The sequence below is a fragment of the Anopheles funestus genome, chromosome 3RL (genome assembly GCF_943734845.2).
Source record: "Anopheles funestus chromosome 3RL, idAnoFuneDA-416_04, whole genome shotgun sequence".
NCBI classification, from domain to species: domain Eukaryota; kingdom Metazoa; phylum Arthropoda; class Insecta; order Diptera; family Culicidae; genus Anopheles; species Anopheles funestus.
This window is the reverse complement of record NC_064599.1, coordinates 35,062,324-35,079,101: the sequence shown is the minus strand read 5'-3', so window position 1 is coordinate 35,079,101 and position 16,778 is coordinate 35,062,324. Positions and strand designations below refer to the sequence as shown.

Genomic DNA, 16,778 nt, shown 5'->3' with positions numbered 1-16,778 from the left:
ATGTGTGTGGGGTTTTTTTTGCTTTCTTCCTTTTTTACACGTCTTTTGGGAAAAGCAAATTCACCACAAACCACTACGCGTTAATACGTTCGCCTAGAGGTGTTCCTGTTGAATGACCGATTGTTGTTCAAACTGGCAAACGCGAAAACACGCGTCGAAGGATTAAACCACGGAAAACACTAGCGACAGTAGAACTTCGACGTCCTTGTAGCAGACGTACGCTTTAACGTCACAGCAGCACGTTCGCGGCTCATCTGTTCGCTCGCAGAGCAACAGTGCGCGTCTGTTGGCGGGCGATGGAGCGTACACGCAGGTATACGCAGTGTTTCGATGCGATGCTGGCAGCAACGTAAAACATAACACACCGACCGAAAATATCAATATTCTTCCGAAAAACCGGGCGAGCTAATGAAGCTGAATCCGGAACCGCTTGAGATGCGGATGTCAAGTGGAACGGAGATATGTTTCGTCGCGATGGTGATATGGGGCCACTTTACACAGGGATGGGTATAAGATATGTGGAAACGTTTACCCGACCCGAAAATAACACGGAAAACATAGGGCGGATATGTTTCTGTTCCGATATCTTTCTTTTCTTCCTTTCTCGTTGTTGAATAGGTATATTCCAGACTCTTGTGTTCACTAATTGTGTATTTCGTATCTAGCCCACCGGGCACTCGACAACAACGGACCGTACCGTTTCGGTGCGGCTTTTATCCACGCACGGCTGGTAGCCGGATTGCATACGGTGCAAGGCGTACGTAAAATCGCGAACGGCACTACGGACCCGAAATCGATCGAACGGCAACGGTGTCGACAACGACGACGACGACGACGACGGCGGTAAAGACGACGACGACGACGGTACGCAACTCGATTGAAGTGTGTGCAACTTCATCGCGGGCCACCAGAAAACTGAACTCGTTTCTGCGTTCCGATACGGTCGCCAGTAGATAGATGCCGCGAAATGTTCCAATTGCCCGAACCCGACCCGAACACGCATGCAGAAATGAAAATGGGCACCGGGCACGAAGAATCGTGTGTTCACTAAGCGAACTGTCTTATCAGTCCGTTTTGAAATAGGGGAAAAATCATCATTTGTTCGGCAGCTTGCATAACATTCAGGCGAGGAGGGAAATGAAACGAACCACGAGAAAAGTCGTGCCAAAAACCTTTTCGTTTTGTTTGTATGGAATTTGCCACCCTTATACAATGTGGCGCTTTTGAGTGAAGAGAGAAAGAAAGAAAGAAAGAGAGAGAGAGAGAGAGAGAGAGAGAGAGAGAGAGCGCGCGAAAGGTTGGAAAATCGTATTTGGGTCGGTAGAAATCTCGGCGCGCATGCTCGAGGAGAAATTTTCATTCCCCTGCAAGTTATGCAATACGCAATACACTGTACTATCGGCCACCTAGTACACACGCTCAGATTTTTGTGCAAATGTTCGTAAGGTGTACGATTGTTTTGACGGGACGGGTTTAAATGTAGAACCATAGGTCCCGTACTACCCGGCACGTGACGTCATCGTTTAAAGTACGAACGAAGATGAAAGTTTGTAGCAAAAATGACCCAAAAATGAGATTGTTGCAAAAATCTTGAACGTTTTTAAAAATGGGCCAAACATGCCACAATCCCTTTTTTTCTAGCGTTAGCGAATAAGAACCACTCCCTAATGGAGCAATCCTAATGGCAGTGGAACGGGAAAGGTAAACTGTTAGGTTAATGGCATTTCGATGATGGGCTTTTCCGATAGTGGCACGTGGCGTGTGAAATGAACGGCCCATTTTTGGACGATCGATTCCCGGGTAGCGCCAGGCCATCGGTGGTATTTCTTTTCATCTTCCCAATGGCGGTGGTTGGGATGGTGCTTTGAATAGGATTTTATCTGTTGCTATTTTGAATTCGCATTTGCCATTCATTGATTTGTGGCAATGCTGCTGCGAGTTTCCCGATACCGTGCAGCTGATAAGCCGAGGGCCCACACGGTGCGGGTGTTGAAAATTGTGCGACAATCATTGCCCATATTAAATGTGTTGCGTTCTCGGAAATGCCGAAACGTGAAGGTTCGCTTATGGATGGATGCTACATTTGCTGGCTTTTCTTTGCTTTGGCGGTCACGGCAATAGAGGATGGGTTCTTTTTTATGGTCGAATAGAACGAGCCGGCAAAACGTGGAATTGAGACTTTTTGTGCGATTCCAATAATGAACCGCCTTTATTGTCGATGAGTGAAAATTGGCCGTGAAAAGTGGACGTTTAAAAATGGATTTTCATTTCACCGAGTGTTGTGCTGAATGTTGTGAGAAAAGGTTCTAAAATTTAATATGCTCTTTATATTTTATTTTGGCAAAAATGGTACAGCTTTCACGACAAGCTTAGCTGGGGAATTAACACATTGTTGAGGATTCGCTCCATTGAAAGGGGGCAATTTAATTAAAACGCTCCCGTTTAAGTGCTGCTCATTTTGAAACCATAAACGGCAGACAGTACAGACAGGGGTATTTCTCTTTTGTCCGCAGGAAGTAGCCAGAAAATCCATCAATCTAACCTTTGTTCATCGATCAGCTACAGTGGGGACAATGTCACCTTCCTAGCTCCTGCAGTACACCCGAAGTTAATCATCAGCATCCCGAGTTTTGCCCTCACGGTAACAAGAAGACGGCTACAAATTGGCTACTAAATTGCACTCACTTAGTTTGCCTTTAGTCTAATGAATAATCCAAATTCCTTCCACGAGAACAGACCGTATCAACCGTGCCGTTCTTACGGTTACCGGCATACAAGTCTCCTTCTGCATTGCTGCCGTGCCATGAATGCAAAAGCAAGCAAAGCGAGAACTGGGGAAGCAAAAGTTGACACAAAATAAATACGGACGGACACAGGTACGGGGTTCAGAATATGCACGGCGCGAATGATGATTTATCCCTCTACGTACCCTGTGGTTCTGAAGAGCTTTTTGCGGTTGGCCGCAACGCAGCCGTCGGTCCGGATCACGGGGTTACTCAAGTGATGCCGTAACGATGCGGGACGGTTCCGTTGCTCGTCATAAATCATAAATCATTTTATTTTGCTACGTTCTTAGAAGTTTGTCCTCTTCGCCACCAATCTTCTCCAGCCATTTCCAACCCAAAGCTGGACGTTCTAACGTATCTGTTGCAGAATGGAATGAAATGTCCTTGCATTCCTTACGGAATGGAGAACTAGCATATCGAAACCAATACTACCAGATGAGCAAAAAACTAAAGTCCGAAGGACGAAACGAGCTAATGAAGAGGAAAATTTGTCCCGATAAAATGGCACACATACTCATCAAATACCGTAGCGGACGACGTTTCGCTAAATCCACGCGCTATTCCGCCCACGGTTGCTTGCTTCGGCTTGGACTTTGCACGCGACAAAGTGATGTTTTCGTTCGGTAGCGAAAAAGTGAACCATTTCTTTTTGGTTTTGGAAATTTCTGTATCGCTTTATACGCTGACGTTTTTGGTTGGCATGAAAATGCACCCACACACATTTAATGCAAGCGGACTCTGCATCGGCTCGACGGTGCAATGATGGTGCTGATAATGAGAATGTTTGAGCGATGATACACTCCGCGGGAAGGCTGAACGGGAAGTATTCATAGGCTAAGCTTAAGCAAAACTTTCCTTTGATGCTTTGGTGAAGGTTTGGTGAGGGACAATTTTCTAAGAAAATTTTGCGAATAGTTTCATTTAGTATGGAGAAACCTTTAGAATAGAGAAAATGTCAGGACACTTAAAGCTTATAGGTAAATTTAATAAAAAAAAGGATCAAATAAAATTTACAGAAAGAAATCGAGCAGATTGAAAAGGAAATAAACTCTCAAAGGCTGCATACCAGAAACAACAGGGAGATTGACTTTCGTAGTTAAGTTAAATTTGCGGTTTAAAAACCCAATTTGCTCAACTGATTTTTTTATTCGAATTTGTCATGTGTTGTTCAAATAAAAAAAAAATATACATATTTAATCACATTTGGATCATTAACACCCTGGAGAGTTTTCCGAATAAAGAAGCAAATTTTTAGAAGAATTCCAAAGATTCAATTGTTTGATTTTAATTTTATGTTATTATTTGGGAATTTTGTTCAGCGTTTTTTCGATGAAAAACGTAAAACATGATTTGAAATTCATGCTATTCATGTCATTTGCATGGAATCTGGTTAAAGATATTTTTATTTTTATGGGACTATTAATATCAAGAAATTGAAATAAATTTTTGATTAAACACTACCCGATTGTTAAAAAATCTATAAAAATAAATAAATTTTACAATAAAACTTGCAAACTGATGGTATTTTATAACTCTTTGAATGAGGAGACAAAAATAAAAAAAAATCGTTTTTCCAATATTACGAATTACTAAATAGTACTTCAAATACAAAATAAGCATTATTTTTCTTTTAAACTTAATTTTGGTAATTGTTGTGAGAATTGGTTGGCAATACCTAAACTGTACCATGCGACATCATGATTGTTTCTTTGGCATGAATGATGATTAGCGATCTCCAATTGTTAGTCCAATGTTTTCGTCCCAAGAAAAACTAGTTTTAACAAACGAGCAGAAAGTAGTAATCGTAAGCTAAGAGATTAACCCTTCAACTTAAACCTACACCTAAGTCAAGTTTTACGAAATGTGTGGAAAATTCAATTCACTGATACACCTGCAAAAGCATCTTCGAACAAAATTCCTACAGGCACACAACAACAATGCAAAAATGTTTGCTTACCAAGGATTCATGTTCCACTACAAGCGCAACAAGAAAAAACAAAACCTTTCATCCAAGCCCAATGTCCACCCACCTTGCCTATCCGGCATGAGAATGCAGTGCATAATGAGGTGAAAAATGAATTATGCAAAATAGCAACTTCTTCGAACCGAGTAGGTAGCCGTCGAGACATACCGGGTCTTCGAAAGTCTTCTACGATTTCGATTTCTCGGAGGTTGGGTAATGCTAACAACTCGAGCAGATGTTTGTCATCGTTTATCTAAGAAGATGGTGAGCTGATTTGTGAGCGGTGGAAGTTACGGGTTTCGTTTTTGTTGTCAGAATGTTTGAGAAAATTGGCAAATTGGAAGTCTCGGTCCACTTTGCCAGAGAGCTAGAGATAGTGTAGTGCAATCAAATGGGTGGGAGGTACAGGTACAGTGATATGTAGTGTATGTGAGTAGCATGCGGAAAATCGGTTTTCTGTTACATGCAAGGGTCATGCATAGGTAATTTTTATCTGACCTCACCTTTATCGTGTACTATCTCGTGTTTCTTCCATCTTGCCAAACAATCAGTGTCACAATTCGTTTTTTTCCTGTTGTCGTTGTAAAGCTGCTTTTCTACAACGTGCTCACACGTTCGGTTCTTTGAACCATTATCGATGAGGTTGATTGGGGCATTATTGCAGCTTGGGGAAGCTTAAAGAATACATCATGCCATAAGAGTATCTGCTCGAAGCAGTAAGATGATTGCCAGTAGGTAGTTGCTGAGACTAGTTGCATGTGGCTCTACAAAATCTTCTAGAAAGGAATTGCATGTAAATAGTGGCGTAGGTTGTTGTCGTTGCTGAAAGCATAATAAGTTTAATTGTTGGAATGCCTCGTTACGGAATCACATAGAAAGGATTGAGGCTATAAAAACCTTAGTGGACACATTTCAAACGCAAGCCTGTGTAAATGTGCTAAAGTTTTCAAAAGCATTCCTGGTGTTACGCACTTCAATGGTGAAGCATTGCTAGTGAGTAGCTGACGTATGTTATAGAAACTGTAGCAATACGGTAAGGCCACAAGGACTGCTCCAGCCAGCTGCATTTAAATTCTCACAAAGTTCCCGTTAATGATGTCTGAGAGTCTTAATTGGAGATAATTTATTCCCACATACCATGACATTAGAGCGGCTTTCCAGTGTTATTTACGTACCAAAGCAATTGTTCTCCATTTCTACTTGTTAATCTTATTTCACTGAAGTTGAAGCATTGTATGGCGTAGCACGATAAGGATAGGAATGTCACCTATGAAGAACTTCATCTAGGTTTGAAACAGTTGAAAAGGTAGTATTTAGCAACCATATTCATTACCTTAGAAACTATTTCAGTCTTTCAGTCCACAATCTTATCCATCTAATGTCTAAGCTCCAATGAAATTAACCTCATTTTTGGAGGTCACTATAGCAATAAGTTTTTAAAAGGGAGTCCCCATTAGACAACGCAGACATCTTTATCTGAAGAGGCGTTTGCACCATTCTACATCCACTTTGTACATTTTTGTATTTTTTTCTTTCTAGATTGCAAATAGAAATGGCACAATACAGGCAGAAATGATTTTAGACCATTTGACCAGAGAGCTCCATTATCTGTCCATGGATGGGTAAAAGCGAAGGGAGTGAGCGAGAAAAGGTCATAAAAATTGCCCCAAAATAGAACATTTATGTTGCCTTTTTGCTAATATGCTCAAGTAGCTGTAGTGTGCGGTAAGGATTGCGTGGTCATCTTGGCTAATGAAACCGTACTAGATGGTGAAACCTTTTGAACCGGACAACACATAAGACCGGCACCATCTTGGGTTGGAATTTCGTCCGTTACCATGCACTAGAAATAATTCTCAACGATTTCATGCTGTTGATGGTTGTTGATGAGATTGGGATGGATCGCATGAGCCAATTTGTGGGTGGATATGTTTTGCCGTTTTTTTTTTCATTTCCAAAGGTGGATGGAATGGATTCATTTACCCTTTTGATTGAGCGAACAAAGTAAAAGAAAATTTAACCACAGCTTCCTGCACTGCGACGGAAGTGGTCGTGATGGACACAAATAAACCTCGATCACACACAACGCAATCTGTATGGATTTCCATAATATGGGTCACATCATATGGATATGAGGTTCAATCAAACGTGCGGCAACTTCTAGAACGTTTCTGTCTCGTTCCGTACAACGACTCTAGCCCTGATGGTTGGCCCATTACAATGCCCAACTCCCTTTGGGATAGAGCTGAGTCAGAACATCGCCATCTGGTGTTCGCGGTTTGGGATATTGGGATTGTTGAATTGAGCTGCGATCACCGAATGGAAGAAAGAGAAAGGCTGTAGCGAATGAGTGATAGAGACCTCCGCTGCTTATGGATAAGTTTACGCAAATAACCGATTGCATCTGGCAATGGGAAGGAACCTGGATCGGGAAAGCACTTGAGCGGTACGTACCCAGGCACACAGAAACACACAGTTGTTTGTATTGCTGAGTGGTACTCCCAGGCGACAGGATGAAAGTGGCACCGGGTAAAGGAACGCACTCAAGCGGAATATCGGTGTGTCACTGGCATTTGTCACCTGTACGCAAGTATGGGCGGATGGTTCTAATCACTTCCTTCGTGGGTATTGTTGGAAATGGATGATCTGCCAGTAGAGCGGATACGATATCTAACCCGGAACAGCGCATGGTAATGAGACGCTGTATCCGGTGATTGTGAACCCTATTAGGTCCTTGAGGAAGTTTCTGTGGTTGTTTGCATCAATTGTGTTAGTTTTTGAATCCTTTCTTTTGGTTATTTTATTGGTACACCAATTGCAAGTGTGAATTTGGAATGGGAATTTAATTCATTTTTATACATTTAAGTTTGTTTGTATACTTCTGCTTAATTTATTTTCTTTTTCTATTACGAGAAAAATATTTATACTGATGAAAGTTTAAAAGTATTGGCTCTACAGAAATAGGTGAACTATCTAAATATTGAGACAAATATGTTTCAATATTCCTTAGATCATCGAGTTGATCAATTGATCAATTGAAGGAGTAGGGAAGACCAACAAACAGATGAAAATAAAATTTTCACAATTATTAAACAATAGCACAGACAACCCATTAAAATGGCAGTTTAAAAGGATTTCATGAAAAGCTACCCCGACGCAGTGCCGAATCTAACGCTAGGCGAAGTAGGGGGGCCCACCAGCCAGGGGGTTTCGAAGAACGGAAATGTGTATGAATGTTGGTAGATTAATGGTTCTATGCCATAAATGTAAGAACTGATTTGATCGAGAGAAGCGAAGAGATTGTAGTTGTTGCTGATTTGTTTTTTATTGCAAGGAAAAGAGCATCATTCGTCTCTGAAGGAGTAGTGAAGTGTGTGTGAAATAATAAGATGCGAAAGATAAGATCGGGAGGCCGCTTCGTCACTTATAGTTGTGTTGGTGTGATAGCCAAGCAGATGAGATAATGATCATGAGGTAAGGAGAAATCGTGATCAGTCGCGATCGGACAACGATACGTTAGATTTATGAAAAAAGATATTACAACATAGACAATTTTGCAATGGTTTTTTGGCGCTCGTTTCCTCGAGGATCGTGTTTCATATAAAGAATGTTTAGTACAACAATTCGTGTGTTGATGTGATGTTAAAAAATTAAAATATTTGTTTGCACATGTACAAATTGTCGCCAGCGTCGGTTTGGGTTTGTGTCAGCGTATGCTCTCATGATACTTGTTAGTAAGTGTTAGTGACAAAAGACAGCAAACCAGTTTTGGATCTAAGGGTATCGCGTTGATCGTGGTTAAGCGACAGGATTTGTTCCATCTCATTACACTTACCTGCGCAGGCAAAGTGCGCGGTTACGTTCTTACTATAACGTTAAAGTTATCATTGTGTGTGTACTATGCGTGTACTAAGCTTGCAAATTATTTGCATAGGTCTTGTGCAGTGCATTTTGCCAACAAGTTTTGTCATAAAACCATTTCATAAACGTGTGGTGCTTGTTTTATCTTAACCTGTAACAGATGTTCGTTCATAAAATTTGGAATTAATAAAAAAAAACTTTCGGTACATGTTGTGTAAAGCGGCTTCTATCCTTTGTCTATTCTCAATTAGCTTATTGGTTATTGCGTGAATTCGTGTATTTCACGATGTGCTCGCCAAAATGTGGCCATTGCAGGCGAGTGTGGTGTTTTAAATGTGTCTCAGCGCATTGAAGTGCGCATGTGAAAAAAAGAAAAAGCCAGTGTGTAAAAGCAAATGGCCCGCGAATAAGCAGTTTTGTTTTAAAAAGTAAATGCATTCCAGTGATTCATGAAAGTAAAGTATCCTGCTATCATTTACCTGGTAAGTAAATTCATTCAGACATATCGGAATTAATTTCTTTATTAAAATCAATTCATGGGATAGTTTCTGCCGGACGTGAGTTTATAACATTAAGCGGTGATGCAAAATGTCGTGTATTTCACGTAAGACTAAAAAAAGTTTGACTCAAAGTTCAAGTAAATTACCCTCCCCCCTTGTCGGTCAACAGTTTTGTATTGCTTCCTTTTGACTTTCCCCTTTAGGGCATCCAAGGTAGCTTGATTCACCACTGCCCCTACGTACCAGTTTATTAATTTGCGGGTTAATTCGATACATTCGCTCCCACAATCACTTTGTACACAATCATCCCCAGCGGGATGATGAATATTGAACAAATGAAGCAACCAATGAATATTGAACATTTTATTGCAGCATTTGAATACAACAGTTCCGCGGGCAATGATCAAGCTCGGTGAAATAAAAATTAACGCAACGATTCCCAACAATGTACGAACCAAACTCATGATCCCTTTAAGGATTTGCTGCTTGAAATGGGTTGGAAGTAAACACAAAAGCATAATTGCCTGCCCGGGGGATATTTAATTGAGAAAATGTGAAAATTCGTTACTGAACGGCCACTCATAGATACACTAGCATCGACAATTTAAAGAATTGAAGTAACGGGCGTAAGGTTACGGGTCGGTTGAGGTGGTCAATGGCGTGGATGGTATGACTTTTTAAAATGACATAGAGACGTACCGTTGAATGAGAGTGTCGATCGATTTTTACATTGAATTCTTGTTGAGATTTTCTACAACCATTTCAGGTTTAGCATGACTGCACGAGTAAAAAAAATCGTTTTTAAATTGTAGGAGAAAAGGGAGGAAAAAACAAGAATTTCAATCAGGAAACGATTCCGAATAAAAGATTTTTTATAAAAAAAACAAAAACCTTCCAGTAGAGCACATGAAGCGCAATGGTTCAAGGGTGTTCTAGTGGCTCGCGTAAGGGCCTAAGATAATGAATATAAATTCCTCGTTTTTAGCACTTTCCCAGATCGGGATTGCTGTCCTTTCCCACCAATTGCACCGCATTCCGTAGGTACTTCCCAAAAGGGAAGTCATTGAAATACACACCTTTTGTACCTGATTTGTGTGCAGTAGTGAGAGAGTGTGCTATTCCTGCACACCGATAACCAGAACCTTACGCGAGTTACAGATACGAATAAAACAGTGTGAAGTGTTTGAATTTTGCAACTAAAAAGAAGAAAGGAAAAAAAACTAGGCCACATTCAGAAAACTGTCCCCATATCCCATCATCCTTTCCTGTGTCGTGGTTGTTAAAGTTTACCAGGTGAGCGATAAAAAAAGAAAAGATCCATATTGCATCCGCTTCATTCCATTTCGGATAGTCCTTATCGTTGAATGTTTGGTGAATGAAATTTTAATACACATTGCCGGTTGGTGTGACACTGTTTGTAGTGCTTTTTTGTTTTGGTTATTGGTTGGATGTACAAAAAGTGTGAATTTCGGAGCCGTGAGAGAGGTAGGAAAATCTGGTAAAACATTTGCAAACATCAGCAGAACAACTTTTCGAAATTTTGCACAAAACAAATCACTGACTGGTGGCAATTGAGACTCCAATAGAGGTTGTAAGGGGTTTGCGGAAGATTTTACAGTACTGTGTGGCTAAGAAAGTGTGTGACAATTGAATTTTTGATTTACTATTATCTCCAAAAAAATGTTATCGTTTAGCTGTTAAAAGATGTACTAAGATAATTATTGGGCAATGTCGTAATGAGATTAAGGTTCATTCTTAATAAATATGTTTTTTTTTGTTCGGTTATAACGGCCTGGCCGTATCAAGACTTATTTTACCACGTAGCAGGATAGTCAGTCCATGGCTACGGGGGGACGGTCCGGATGGGATTTGAACCCGGTCCCTGCCGTGTGGACGGGCGCCGTTTTTCATATGCACCACCGGGCCGTTCCCTTAATAAATATGTATTTATTTAAAAAAATGCTAGTTACTTCAATAAAACTTTTAGGAAACTTATAAATTAAACGAATTATAAATTGAAATTTATAAATTGGAAAAAAAGCAATGTAACCAGCTGGTAAAAACAGCTTAAAACTACCGACAAAGTATTTTCAAGTACTTCTTGTAAGTGAAAATAAGAACTTAATGAGGCAATTTTGTAAAGACGACACAATCAGGAATTCTGTATATGTTATACGAGTCAGATTCTCTTTTTTTTGAGGACAATGGAGGAGCCGCTCTAATGTTGAGCGTTATGAGTTGTAAGATTCACTATTGTACAGTGAATTAGACTCGACAGGCTCCGGTGGACTGGTCATGTCATTGGAATGGTACCAGACGACCCAGCCCGTATAGTCCTTTTAAGTCGTCCGCAGCCCAAACTGAGATGAAGTGATGGCGTTGATGTGCTTGCCAGAACGGTTGACATAATGGATTGGCATACTCTACCGTAGCCCATTTAAAATACTTCTGCAAACGGCCAATACTGCGAGAGCTTGATCTAGTGCCATTTGCATGTTAAGAAGAGGGTCTTTGTAAGTTTCCACTGTTTTTAAACTATCCTTATACTCTACCAAACAACATGAGAAGAATGTCTGACATGCAATGCAGAGGCCGTTAAGCCAAGAACAGAGAGATATTCATGTGCGTCGATTGCTGTCTCTACATAAGCTACTGAGCTTATACCTCTGTTATCTTTTTTTGCAAGAAAATTATGCGTTTTTTCGACAAAATGTGAATATAAATAAACAAAAACATGTATTTAATAATACTCTTTGTAAAAATAGATTTTCTGCACATTAGGGTCTAAGATTCAACATGTTCCAAAATTCCATTAATTGATAGGTAAGTATATATTTTTTTAATATAAAATTAATTTGATGGAGAAAAGAAAATAATATTTATCGATCCGCCAGTATTGTTCACAAAGATACACGATGTACGCTAGCTGAGTGTAGCAACTTTTTTGAAACGTACTGTAAAATACGTTTTCTTCTTCTATTTTCCACATCAGTTTAAAACAGCTGTTATAATTTGCTCTTAATGGTTCAGTTAAAACAGGAATACACTTATCGTTGTTTTTTCGATCCAAGTACAAGTTCAATTCTTACTCGGGCGTGAATTAATATCACAGGATCATCCAGTTGACGGGCAGTTGATGCGCAGATATCGTTGGTCGATCTCTTATCGATTCAGCAAAGCGTGGAATGATTCTCACCAGATTTAAGAGCCATTTGTACAACGAACAAAACCAAAAAACTGCACTTACCTCAAATTTCTGCTTCAGTATAGGCCCGGCTTGGCCAATGTACACCGTCGAGGCGCTATCAAACACTAACTTACGTGGTTCCTTCTTCACCGGCACGATGCCCGCCTCCAAACAGTTGTAATAGAACACCACCTGATCCGGTAGCACTTTAAAAATCATCTTCATCCAACTCTTTCCGTACGGCACCTGGAACGATGCTAGCGGTTGGCTGTTGCGTTCCTTTTTCGCATCGGTGTAGTATAGCGTCGCGTTCCATTGGTCACCGGTAGCGGTCGGTTCGAGCAGCAAACCCAACTGGACAACGGTGTCGAGCGAGTTGACGACAGAGAACACCCAACCACCGGAGCTGGACTGCGGTCTGACGGTTGCGATGATGGCAAAATCCTGCAGGTGATCCGAAAGGATGAGCTTGAACGGTGACTTCAGGTCAGCTTCGCTGGTAACGCCAAACGCCGGAAACCCGTCCAGTCCATCGACGAACTTGACACCGTTCTGCAGCGGTATCTGGATCGCTCCCATCAGATCGCGTTCGGCGAGTGCATCTGCAAAAGGAGTCACCGAAAAGAACGGTGTTGATGTTTTAGCGAGTCGTTATTTAGAGCGCCGGAACGATGAAAATTATCCGTTGCGTGCAAGTTGCATGCAGATGTGTAGCGTGTAGTGCGGATTGTATATACCGTAGGGGTATATACAGTTATTCAACATTAATTTCGTGAAGCGTTTTTGACGATGTTGAGTATTGTTTGAAAAGGGTTAATGGAACATTAAATAAATATCAACAATTTTGTTTTTAATTGTGTTTGAAACCAATTTTTTCAGCTCAGTTATAATCTAAATAAATAACCGAAATACAAAAGAGCGTAGAGATGTTTGAAATATTGAAGAAAATTAAATATAGCACTAGAACTATTGTACTCCTTACGGACTGCAACGATTAATGTTCATTACTCGATTAAATTCATTCAAATTCGATTCAAGTTTACTCGATTCATTACAATTAAATTTCATTAATTTTTGTTAAACAATGTTAAACTAACTGATGCACCACTTTTACATTACTGTTCTATAGTTTGAACTAAAAAAGAAACATTAAAATTCAACTCAGTTCTTCGAATGTTTTTATTAATTCCGAAACAATATTTGGAAACCGAAAAGTAAACTTTGACTAGCCCATCAACTCATTATGATAATAATTAAGTAAAAAAACTTCAACGTGTGAAGTACAGCAATACAGTAACCACTAATAAAAAAACGCTTATAGGTATAGGTATAGGTAGTTGTAGAGTTAAAAATTTAGTATTAAAACGAACCAATTTACTAAACTAGGTTTATAAGGAGGTTTCATAATATTTCACAAATTTAGTTTTTTCTCAATGATTTATTGATCAAACACTAGACGTTAAAGAAAGTAAAACAATAGATTTAATGCTTAAATTGATCATCGCTCATTACGCATCTTTTTATATATTTGATCGATTTTCGAACCTTCTTCTACACAGTGATTCGTTAGATTTTTAGTCCTGAAACACTTTTTTTCACAAATCTGACGTTCATGTCAAACGATGACGTCATTAAAATATAATAATAATACAACTCTTTGCCCTAGTGACGCGTTAGCAAGCTCAAGGTTTCAGCATAAGTTATTCCAAAAACTTGCCCACCGTACCTAATCGTACGATGAAAATCTTAAGCCGAATGAAATTATCGATTCACTCCGGAATGGCAGAAGCTCGAAAAAGCTTTCCCGTCCCGGGTCGAGAGTTGGAAGAAATTTGCAATCATGTTTGAAAGCTTGGTAGTTCACTATACGCCAAGCGTATCCACGGTACCCACGTTAAGTCTGGTTTATGTATCACCATTCGCTGACCCGCAGGGTGTAAAGATACAGATAGGTTTCTTCTGTTCAATGGGTTCCACCACATCGTATGCGGACGGGCGATTCCGATCGAAATTACGATAAGCCACCATTAGGAAGTAGTAGCAGCATCAGCATCGTCACAACTTACCTCTGATGCCCTGGCCGCCAAATATGTTCAGCTCCGATGAGGTCACTCTGTGTGCGATGCAAATCAACGTCACGACCGTTCCGTAAAGCCACCTGCGAAAAGGGAAGAGAGGTTGAGAGAAAGAAGAGAAACAGATGAGCGAGGTTTCGTATGTGTGTTAGGTCCAAAATTAGATATGAATTTAAATCAGGTGTGGTGTGTAGATGACGATGATGGAGTAATATATGGTTGCGGGATAAAGTTCGGACCATAAAGGTGGTGTTCGGGCCCATAATCATGTGCTTTAAAGATTGGACAGTTTGAAGCGTACGGTTGACATCGAATCATCGTGCGGTTCATTACATGGCGCATCATTTAGTTGCAATTTATTGCTCGATTTGGTCACGCTTCTCCGGAAAGGTCTCTTTCCCAACTCATTAAGAGTTGTCTTCAAATGCAGGGTTAACCTTGCGTACGTTGTCAGTCGAAATCAGTTAAAATTATTAATGAACAAATCAAACGAAGTAATTGATTTTTTTTTTTTTTTTGCTCGGTTAGAACGGCCTGGCCGTATCAAGACTTATTTTACCACGTAGCAGGATAGTCAGTCCATGCTACGGGGAGACGGTCCGGATGGGATTTGAACCCGGTCCCTGCCGTGTGGACGGGCGCCGTTTTTCACATGCACCACCGGGCCGCCCCTAAAGTAATTGATTTACTATTTTGTTTTTATTTAAGTTTGTTTAATGTGTAATTTTTTTCAACATGATTTAACTCCTTTGTTTCCTTGTTGGACTTTGATTATTTTTTTATTTTCTTTGACACATTATTTTATATGTCTCATGTTTTAACCTTTTCTAATTTGTTTTTATGTATTTTGTGTTTCGTTTTGTATTTTGTTATTTTACGATGTTTAAATACCTTTTCTGTAAGTCGCGTTAATCGCGTGTAGAAGAACCCTGCATAGATTGATTTGTTTCCCAATCCTTAATTTAGCCCTTTTTCAATTTTCTTTTTTTGAACCAACTTTTATCAAAACACTTCGCTAATATATTCAATCACCATGCATCAAAATGCGTCTTCCAAACGCAGAAAAAAACTTTCTCTGTATATTTCTTTTACTTCCACGTGTGTGTCAGCTTGACTCACACACGTGGTACTCAACAGTGTGCAATAAAACCAATAAAAAAAAGTCTCATTCGTCGTGTAACTTATTTTAATACTTATACCGAAATGAATCGGTACTGTCAACGACCGGGGTATAGCGTAAAGCAACGAAAACCGAGGCCTATAAATTGGCCAAAAATCCACCAACTTACGAATGGTGGCAATGCATGTATCGGTGACAAATGAAAATAAACGAGGTCCCGGGGGGGTTAAAGTGTTTCTTTTTCGCGCCGAGATTTGCATACGTCGGTCTCGGTAAGCCAGTATGTGCCCCGGAAGGAAAAGCAAAGAGTGTTACGAAATGAGATGAGAAGAGTTTGAGTTATTGTAATAAAATAAAAAAAGCTTCTAAAAAAACCTTCCCTTCATACGGGGATTTTGGCATATGGTTTTATGATCCATCATTCCACCCGAAAATACAGCTAGAGAGGTGAGATAAAGGTAAAGAGCGAGAGGGCAACAATCTAGCCTACAAAAAATGAATCAGATCCAAAGTCTGCCGCAAGCAGTTACACAGGTGTGTCCAATTTTAAACTTATATGCCGACAGCCTGAAACAGCATTTAGGGCCTGGTAGGCTTTTGACGAGCTGGAGACCGGAGGATCGTAAAAACTGATCAATCATGCAACCTTCACCGCTGACAGCTGATGAAATTTTCCATCCATGGCAAAGGAAAAATATTGTGTCGCCGGGGTTGCTTTACCCGTTCATAAATTTTCCACTGCCACTGTTCGTCACGAATCGTCGTCAGCGTCGAGATGAGTGAGTGCTTAGAATGCAAGGCTGTCCGTTACTGTGTGTGTGTGTGCTGTCCTTACGTGGGTTTGCCGAATGTTTGCAAATGCAAACGTGTGCGCTTTCGCTATTCCTAGCAAAAGCAAACAACCACGGCAAATGAAGCCAGTCACAGATAGATGTAATAAAAAATACAACCGTTGTCAAAATATTATCATTAAAGCACCGGAATGGATGTGGCGTTTTATTTTTTCTGTTGAACAGCAAATGGCATCGTTTAAAATGTTGCCAACTGCAATTTTCCTACCATCCATCAACGAGGCACACGCCGTACCAGAAGGAAAAGCGTAGGATAATTTTATTGACGATGTGCGCGTGTGTGTGGGGGTGTGTTGGTGTGTTGGATAAAAATGATATCTAATTGTGGAAGATTTCACACCGACAAAGTGAATTTTGCGGAAATGAGGCGTTTATGTGTTTAATGCCGACTGATAAAAAGAACAATTATGTAAATTTGTTTTGTCTTATATTAAA

At 40.2% G+C, this 16,778-nt stretch overlaps 1 protein-coding gene across 12 annotated transcripts in view; it reads right to left on the bottom strand.

Moving 5' to 3' along the window:
* Nucleotides 1-16,778, bottom strand: part of LOC125771674 (collagen alpha-1(XVIII) chain) — a 215,646-nt gene that overhangs the window by 142,438 nt on the left and 56,430 nt on the right. For 11 of the 12 annotated variants that reach the window (XM_049442549.1, XM_049442554.1, XM_049442551.1 and 8 more), the window contains 2 exons: nucleotides 14,364-14,455; nucleotides 12,358-12,899 (listed from right to left, as the gene is read on the bottom strand). In XM_049442549.1, coding sequence (XP_049298506.1) covers nucleotides 12,358-12,899; nucleotides 14,364-14,455 — 634 coding nt within the window. Of the gene's footprint in view, nucleotides 1-64; nucleotides 1,285-12,357; nucleotides 12,900-14,363; nucleotides 14,456-16,778 lie in introns of those variants that run through there. The other variant, XM_049442563.1, reaches the window with a different exon arrangement.